Source organism: Rhagoletis zephyria, unplaced genomic scaffold, assembly GCF_001687245.7.
Source record: "Rhagoletis zephyria isolate East Lansing unplaced genomic scaffold, Rhagoletis_zephyria_1.1 Rzeph_scaffold_00061, whole genome shotgun sequence".
NCBI lineage: Eukaryota > Metazoa > Arthropoda > Insecta > Diptera > Tephritidae > Rhagoletis > Rhagoletis zephyria.
The window spans coordinates 523,936-532,947 of NW_016157145.1; the positions used below are offsets into that span (position 1 = coordinate 523,936).

General features: G+C 34.9%; 2 protein-coding genes across 4 annotated transcripts in view; one reads left to right on the forward strand and one right to left on the reverse strand.

Annotated features, from left to right (window-relative positions):
* LOC108370486 (uncharacterized) overlaps positions 1 to 7,902 on the forward strand; it is a 19,294-nt gene extending 11,392 nt beyond the window's left edge. The window contains exons 1-6 of one of the 3 annotated variants that reach the window (XM_017625827.1): positions 4,666 to 4,683; positions 4,815 to 5,050; positions 5,168 to 6,148; positions 6,218 to 6,996; positions 7,064 to 7,727; positions 7,786 to 7,902. In XM_017625827.1, coding sequence (XP_017481316.1) covers positions 4,838 to 5,050; positions 5,168 to 6,148; positions 6,218 to 6,996; positions 7,064 to 7,727; positions 7,786 to 7,860 — 2,712 coding nt within the window. In that variant the 5' untranslated portion in view covers positions 4,666 to 4,683; positions 4,815 to 4,837 and the 3' untranslated portion in view covers positions 7,861 to 7,902. Of the gene's footprint in view, positions 1 to 4,665; positions 4,684 to 4,721; positions 5,051 to 5,167; positions 6,149 to 6,217; positions 6,997 to 7,063; positions 7,728 to 7,785 lie in introns of those variants that run through there. The other 2 variants (XM_017625814.1, XM_017625820.1) reach the window with 2 other exon arrangements.
* Positions 446 to 9,012, reverse strand: part of LOC108370506 (uncharacterized) — a 9,362-nt gene continuing 795 nt past the window's right edge. Inside the window, exons 2-4 of the mRNA XM_017625835.1 lie at positions 1,515 to 1,544; positions 1,383 to 1,448; positions 446 to 1,323 (exon numbers count right to left, since the gene is read on the reverse strand). Coding sequence (XP_017481324.1) covers positions 1,135 to 1,323; positions 1,383 to 1,448; positions 1,515 to 1,544 — 285 coding nt within the window. The 3' untranslated portion in view covers positions 446 to 1,134. The remainder of the gene's footprint in view (positions 1,324 to 1,382; positions 1,449 to 1,514; positions 1,545 to 9,012) is intronic.

The following is a 9,012-nucleotide window of genomic DNA, read 5'->3' on the forward strand; positions in this document are numbered from 1 at the left end:
ACAGTGCGTAGGCAACTGGCTGAGTCAGTGGTGATCGTCGGTTCGAATCCTACTGAAAGAAGTCTGATGAGGAAATGTGGTGAATCGGAATGCAATGGCAACCAGAGTCGATTTAAGAAACCAGACTGCTAGTACGATAAAGAAATTGAAATGTATGTTAAAGAAAGTCAGAACAAGAAATATATGTCATGTTTATCCTGTTTTTGTAAATCTCAAATAATTTTAAAAATATTATAAAAATTTATTATGTTTGAAATGTAACCGTGGACACCAGCTAGCAGGGAAACTTGCAAATTTGCGGTCGCGTAGAAATTTGCAAGTTTCTCAACATGAGAGAGAATTTGAGAGAATTTTTTCTTACTCTCTGATATTTTGAGTGTTGGATAATTCTTGCTGGATTTTAGACGAACAAACCTAATATCCGTAATAAAGTATATTCTTTTAAACAAAGGGTTTAGGTTAAAAAATTTATTATGGAAAATTAAATAAATACATCAAACCTTGAAAATTATTATTGGTTTTTGTTATTAAACTTTGTGAATATTTACATGCAACATTTCATAACAGCAAAACAAGAAGTCATAGACATTTAAAATTTATACCAGTTCATATTTAGGTCTCAGCCAACAATAATATGCCTTCAAAAAGTTTTATTCCCACCCAATTTAATTCAGGTTTCGAAAGGGCTATTACCCATAATTTACCGCACGTTTTACATATTTCAAGCTACATAATTTTAATTTTAATTTGTTAAAGACAAATGAATATTTTACAAGCACAAATTAAAAACAGCATTAACATTTGTTTATATCTATTACCGGCCAAACTCGATCTTAGGACAAACTAGTTTTTCCTAGGCTAAACTAGTTCTACCTAGATCCAATATATCCGTCCAATGCGGAAACAAGTTGGACGCAACAATATTGTGGAATGCGTAGCTGGTGTTATACTGATAAGGGATATTTTTTTTAAGTGCAGCCGAAGCCCGCCTACTAGGAAAGGTGTTCCGCGCAAAAATACTGTGGGCCCTGATCTAGTTTAGCCTAGGCAAAACTAGTTTGTCCTAAGATCGGGTTTGGCCGGTAACATATCCATCAGCAGGAGGTTTTGTTTCCGTTTGAGATCATAGACAAGTCAAAGGCCCGTTTGAGTTTTTTGAAAAACTTGAAACGTTGATGTGCTCATCAGAAAAGGACGTGATAGATGCAAAGTGTGCGTGGGAACAAGATGACATAGACCAAGAAAGTCGTACAGATTCACTCCAAATACAAATGGCCATAATACATAATGCATCTTTTTCCTCGTAGTTTGTCCATTCGACTTCTGTCAAGAATATCTCACTAATATGTATGAAAAATTAAGGGAATAATATTGTAACTTGCCTGTGATATAAGCGCTTTACTATTAGAATTCCGTGACATAACGACGGCACTATCGATGAAATCCTCCTGTTATTGCCAACAAGCCATGTACATATATGTACATATTTTATTGCTTTAGTTTTTAATACATACCGCTTTTCGATCGTATGTATAATCCATTCGCTGTTCGAAATAAAATCGTAAATATCTTGGACAGTGATAATTGAGTTCACAAAATATATGTTCATATATATGTATAATGAAATTTAAAATGAAACTTCTCACAAAAAAGATTTTTAGGAGGCTTGTCAGCCAAGAGTGTGAACGAAAATACGTAAATAAATGATCGAAATTTGTACAATATTTTCAAATTAAGGTGGATCAGCGTTGCCGTTTTCACTCCGATTAAAGTGTTTAAGCCCAACACTACGTCGCTCCCTCTGTTGCAAAAATCTCTGATTTTGAGATTATCAGAATTAAATATTTACTATGAAATGAAAATATATGACCTCTACTACGTTTATATGTAAGCTAAATATTTGCAAAAATAAAAATAAATACCTATTTCACTATTTATAAAACGGTTAAAAATTCTTGTTCAATGTTACCTAATTATAAAAATGCAATAATATGATCATCTAAACTCTTTCTATATTAAATAAACTTCGCCCATACTTTGTATGGGCAAAATGCGTAGAACCTTCTGAAAAAAAAATACTAAAAATCAACGTGAATCCTTAGCCACTTCAAATTTGCATTATTAGATATACTAAAACTGAACGGGCTATGATACTGCATACCAATTTTTTTTTTTTAGTCTTTGCATCGCAAACACTCTTAGGGCCGGTTTCTCTATCTCCGGTTAACACTTATCCCCCGGTAAACATCGTTACCGACCTTATCGACTCCCTGTTATATGCATGGAGTTAGAACGTCGATAACAATGTTTAACCGGGGAGTTAGTGTTAACCAGAGATGTAGAAACCGTGCATATAACAGGGAGTCGATAAGGTCGGTAACGATGTTTACCGGGGGATAAGTGTTAACCGGAGATAGAGAAACCGGCCCTTAATGCCTTTTCTGCCTCTTAAAACGCAAGATAAACTAGCACACAAATGCGCATAATAATTTTGCCCTGACAGACGGTAGTATTGCGGATTATCGAGCTGCAAAGTCGTGGGTTCGAATTCCACGGCCAGTAAAATTTTCATTTATTTCGTTTTTATTCATTTTTTTAAGAATTCTATATTTTTTTAACGTTGCTTTCAGTTAGTATTTGTTGACATTTTAATAAAATACAACTCTAAAAATTTAAATTAACTAATAGTAAAATAAAAAATGTGACATAAAATAAAGTAAACTTATACTTATAAATCAAGTAAAATTAAAAAAAATAAAATAAATAATAAAAACAAAAATATTTTTCGTAATCCGTCCAACCGAGGATCGAACTAAAGGTTTACGCCGCCAAGCCACGCCGCCGCTGCCGCCGTTTTCTGTCCTTTTTCGGCGGCGTCCGGCGCGTGAGGATTAATGCACAAAATATTCATGATGTACAGTGGACGAAAAAATTATATCCGCACCACATATGGACAAGTATTGACAATTGATTTTTTTTGTTATTTAATTTTTGTAATTTGTTTATAAAAATATGCTTCATTCTTTAATAAAACAATATAAAAAAAAAAATTAAACAAACTCAAAAATTTCCAGGTTTTTAATTAGATTTCTTCGAAATATTTTGAGTACGCAGTTTTGTAGTCCATTGAATTCTAGTGGAATAAACAATTTCTTTTTATATCGAATAAACCCGTAACATCTTCGACAATAGAAATTCTAAAAAATCAAGCTACAAAACTGAAAATCTACTCAAAATCTTTCTAAGAAATCTAATTAAAAAGTTAAAATTTTTTGTTGAATATATTTTTTAATATTACACAATATTGGAACTTAAACTATATTTTTATAAAAAAATAAATAAATAAAGTTAAATAACAAAAAATAATATGTTAAAACTTGTAAACATATCGCACACGATCTTGAAAAGTGCTCTAAATGTTCTAAACTGCCCACAATATGTAGCTGTGGTTACGGTGTATTATTTCTGATGTAGCTAGCAAAATAGCTTGTGGCTGTAGTACTGCATTCTGTTTGGCCAGTTAAGCAAAATCTGGAAAAAAAAATTTTGCTATAATTTGTTGGAAAAACCAAAGGTTTAGTCTCCCTTGCCCATATGATTAGCATGCAGGGTTACCACTGAAAAACTTTCTTTCCTACCAAGAGAGGGTTCAAAAACCTACCAAAATGGCTTCTTTCCTACCATTTAAGAAAACGGCGTTTGACGGCAGTAAATAAATTCTTTTGCTGGTTTTTATACTTAAAATAAGATTTCCTGGTAAACAAAAAGATCAGAATAATAGCTAGTATATACATAGCACACCAAAAAGTTGGTGTGTGCTTTTAACTAGACCCACGTAATTCGACCCTCTGAGCTCGAATCTGCGGTCCATTTGACTTCTGCGCACTCAAAATTTCGAATGAATTGCGAAAAACCGAAAAAGTGGCCAAAAATTCGCATAGTTTATAGTTTTAATAAAGTCTTCGGAGTAAATGACGTGAGAAATTGCACGGTTAGGCTTGCCAAATGTCCGGGTCTAGGAGCTGCCGGGCTGCAGGTTTGTTATTAATTTCTTCGAGTTGCGGTTAAAAACTTTGAGATCCTCCGATTTACTGGTAATAACAAATTGTTTTCTTTTTAACTTTCCTGTATGATAAAAAATAATATAACGTACATTTGTTATGTAGTATGCATTTCAATCGCTCTTCTAATGCCATTTAAAATATATTAACAACCTTGTCATTGTTGAATCTATCATCGATTCGCCACGGCATTTCAAAGAAAAATATCTGATTTATAAACCTGCCTTTACGTCCGTAAATTCAATCACTTGATATCCCTTTAGATACCCACAAACCATGGTACAAACAGTGATTTAGGTATTTGCAAATTATTTTTTTTGGAAATAAGTTACGTATAAACGTATATATGGCCATTCATTTTCATCTCATAAATATTTAATTCTGATAATCTGAGAACGGAGTGTTTTTACAAGAGATGGAGTGACGTAGTATTCGGCTTTAAAAAGGAGTGAAACACTCCGATCGGTATGAAAACGGCAACGCTGGTGTGTAGTTGAATCATGGCTATAATGTGGCAACTCTAAAAATCAGGTAATTTTACCTGGAATGAAGTGGCGAAAGGAGCAAGATTGACAGGTCAAACAGTTAATTTCAAAAGGAATCCAGCTGCCATTTTAGAGGGGTGCTAAACCTGTGATTTCTCTCCTATTTATTTGCTAGGCACATTATTTATCGAACTTTGATATAAAAAAAGATAATTGTATTAAGAATATCAACAAATGAATGAAACTCATCACATTGATAATTTAATAGACCTTAGCAGTGATTATGGCGTTATGGAGGGGCAGTTGGTCCTGCCAACACATCAATCGCAAACAAGTCCAAACGACGGCCAATCAGTTATGGAATGCACAATGCCCAACTGCCTCATAGTGGCTACGGGAGAAGGACGTGAAAGTCTTGATAACAACCCATTTGACTGCGCTCAAAAATTAGCAAGCCGTTCAGATGATCCGTTTGATATGATAGAAAAGGAAGCATGTGTTAAGGTTTGTTAAACGTTATTTTTATACATATGTATGTTAGTGCAATCACATATATAATATGTACATACATAAATATATGTTTATTTCGATACTACTTGCATAATTCATTTGTTTAATTAGGCACGATATTCTATGCAACCTACACATGAAGTAAAAGTCGGTAAACTTTTATCACTGAGCGATAATAACATAATAGATGATGTAGATAATTGTGAGTTCGATGAGAACACATCCTTTCAGGAAAACATTAGCAAACCTACCACTGACTCGCCGACCGTTAACATTAGTTCGACAATTTATCATACAGCCCTAGTAAATGACTTAGATAGCGAGAGTCCACCAATTTCAATGTCTAAGAAATCTACACCAGACACTTGCAGCTCTGCGTTTGAAAGCGACGAAAGTTCCGCCAATAGTGCCGATGGTTGTTCTGCGAAAATCCAAAAAGCGTTGGAACATCGTAAACGTTTGCTTAAATTGAGTATAGCTAATTCAACATTTAATTCGCCATTGAGTTGTCGAACACGACAAGGAGACAGCGGATTTTCGACAGTTTTCTCGGCTGCCGCACATTTTAGCGATTATATCCTTTCCACGGAATCTCCATTGAAATTGGTAGATGATGACCTTGTTAGCGATCAGCCGGCAAAAATTCCAAACTCTGAAAATGATTTCGAAGCCGATTTGAAAATGCTTAGTATACCGATGTTAAGGAAATTGCCCTCACCAGTACCCGAAGAAACGTCTTTAACGACAAACGAAGCCAACGAAATACTGCCTACCCCTCAAATTGTGACACCATCTGATTTGTCGGCGATTCGTGAAAAATTGCAAGCAAAACGGATGGCAGCTTGTAATGGCCAAGATGTTGTGTCGTTAATCGATAATTTAAAGTCACTGCTATGTGAAAGTGATATTGTAGATGAAAATAAAAAGGAACAGGCAAATTGTTTGTTAAAAAAACTTAGTACAGCTTTAAACACTGAAAAGACGGAGGATAATAATAGCGGCGAGCAAGAGAATAGCTATGCTAATGCCGGATTGTTAACACAAGCGCCGCAATCAATCGTGCGACAGGGCACTTTTGACAAGGATCTACAGGTATTTTACTATTAAGTTTAATTTTTATATCAGTATCGCTTTTTAATAAATATTATTTCATTTTTAAAGTCTCCCGGAAAAGATAAGGGTGAGCATACTGATATGATTCCGACAATGTCTGACGATACATCACGCACCACACATTCTTTACAATCAACACAATCACCGTCCCCACCTAAAGAAATAGCTGATGTTATGGTAAAGTCTTCGGCCACATATGATGGGGAGCCTGTGGCGGAAAGAGAAAATCTCCTGTTGCCACATGTGGATAATATTTCGCCGATAAAACCGCCGAATTTCAAGCACATGATATCGAGTGAAGCAATCTCTCAACCTGACGTAAATGATATCATCGAACAAATAGGCAAACTTCTCGAACAACACAAAATCGCAACACTAACAAACAATGGAGATGACTCGAGTAGAAGTAATTCATCAGCAAACAATGCGCAACAGCAATCGGCAATGTGTAATCCTACATTTATTGTGGTTATGCAAACAAACTCTATTCAGCCTACTCATGAAAACGTAAATAGCTCAATATGTGCTGATGCTTTTGAAGATATGACTAGTAATTTGGCAATGCGAAGGCGTTCACAATCTTTGTCTTTACATGACAAGGTCAAGATTGTTCAACTACCAGTACGGTCACATATAACTCCTGCTGCACCTGAAACTACCATCTCGCCAAATATTGAATGTGTGCCTCGAGTTGGCACTACTTCGGATGTAAAGACTCCAATGCGTCCAACTATGCGGAGAAACTCCTTTTGTAGTGCTACGCCACTGACACCACTGACTTCATTGAATCGCGGAGCCAGTATGGTAAATACTAGACGCCCTCAGAAGTAAGTTTAAAAATTAAGTGTTTGTTTAAATTGAATTTTTTGTAAGTTTATTTATGACTTTTTGAAGTTTACAAGTTCAATCACGTTACTCACTCGGCCCCTCCAGGATGCAAGACCGTGAAACTCAGCAGCAAGCAGTGGTTCGTCCTATTCAACGCACCAGTCTGAACGCTTTTAAACCTGATTTGAAAAAAAGACTCAAGCAACAAACGACGAAAACATCTGTAATGGCATCAAGTGAACCACTGAAAGCTGTAATACCCATCAAGAAAGTAGCACCAATGCTTACAACTACTATAGCTACACCCGAAGGTCCTGTAGCGGCGAATTCAAGATTAATATCTCACAAGGTCAACATGGAGACATCAATGCATTTGCTTACAAAATCTGGTAAAATAGCCACTACTAGTACACCAATGCCGTCATCTAGGGGTGGTGATAAAATATGTGAATTTCCAAGTGCCTGTTCTACTCCTGCAAGCGGAGCGGTTAAATCGAGTGGCACAATAACAAGAAATAATCCACGCTTTTCAATTTCCACGCCTACTTTCAAATTACAACAAACATCTACAACCTCTTCTGTGCTTAAAAAACGTCCAATACCAGAATTAACAAAGTCCAAATCTCCGGGGCGCGCGCGCTGTAGTTTGGGGGGAATGTTAACATCAACAGCCAGGGATAGGCATCCAATAACGCAATCGAATGCTGCAAAACAGACAACTTCACGAATGGTTAGCTCTTTTAACTAAAATTGGTTCAAAAATTACTAAATATATACTTATATTTTAGAGCATGCGGTTGGTCAAGCGATCGTCTCCCTGTACGAAATCGACAGCTACAAATAAGGAAAATAAAAAACCCTAAACCTAAATTTTTAGGTATTGTAACCATTGTTTTTTAATTCTTACACTGGTTAAAGCTTTTTATATATATTACGGGTATTCACGATCCGGTGCATACTGTCTAGCATGGTGCATAGATAGCATGATTGGCTAATTTTGTTGTTGTTTGAACACATGAAACAACAACAATCATGCTATTTATGCTATCTATGCACCATGTTAGACAGTATGCACCGGATCGTGAATACCCCTATTGTTTATTTTGGTAGGAATTTTAATTTATTTTCATGTACTTCTTTGCCCCTGTTCTGTGCATTCGAATTTATGTATGTATTTAGTAATCTTAAAACTTTTTGACTAGCTTTGTAGCAGAGGTGTTAAAAATGCAGTCTTCGTGACTCTAAATCGTTGCAGTCATATTCACTGACTAACACTTTTGAACTGCAGCTAATCAATCACATGTTTGACTAAGGACTGCAAAGTTGAAGTCATTAGTCTTTTCTGTTATTCATGACTAATTGATAATTTTTGCAGACTGAGGTGAATAATGAAAATCTAAAGCAAACTTGCGTTCACTTCTTCATAGAATTATAATACCAATTTGTTTAGAAAATAAATGAGTAAATGAATAAATAAATTAAAACTCCATTAGTATATAAAATATTTAGAAAATTAATTCCAGTAACTTCCAATGAAATAAATTTGTATTTATTATATGTACATAATCTGTACATACTATGGATGCTTTCCATTTCCAGACAACCGGTCAGGTACGAGCATGATTTTTAATTTCGACCAAACTCAAATCACTTGTTTGTTGGTCCAAATAATGAGACACGTATTTTTTCTTTTGGCTCGGAAAAATATTTCGACCGAATTAAACGCGATTTTGTTTTTCAATCGATTATTCGAATTGACAGTGAGAATTTTTTTTTTTAATGCCCATAACTTTGTCAAAATTTAATAGATTCCAACACTGTTTTTACTCAAATGTCAGTAATTCTTGTCACTTCAAGATAGAATGATATAATTATTGATTTTCATTATTTAAAATTTTTTATTTAACAATAAACAAAAGGTGCAAATTTTTTTTATTTAATTTCTCAAAAAGTGTATTTTTTTTTCTCTCAAACTTTTTTACCGGGAAAGAGACACTTTGAACTACAATTAACCC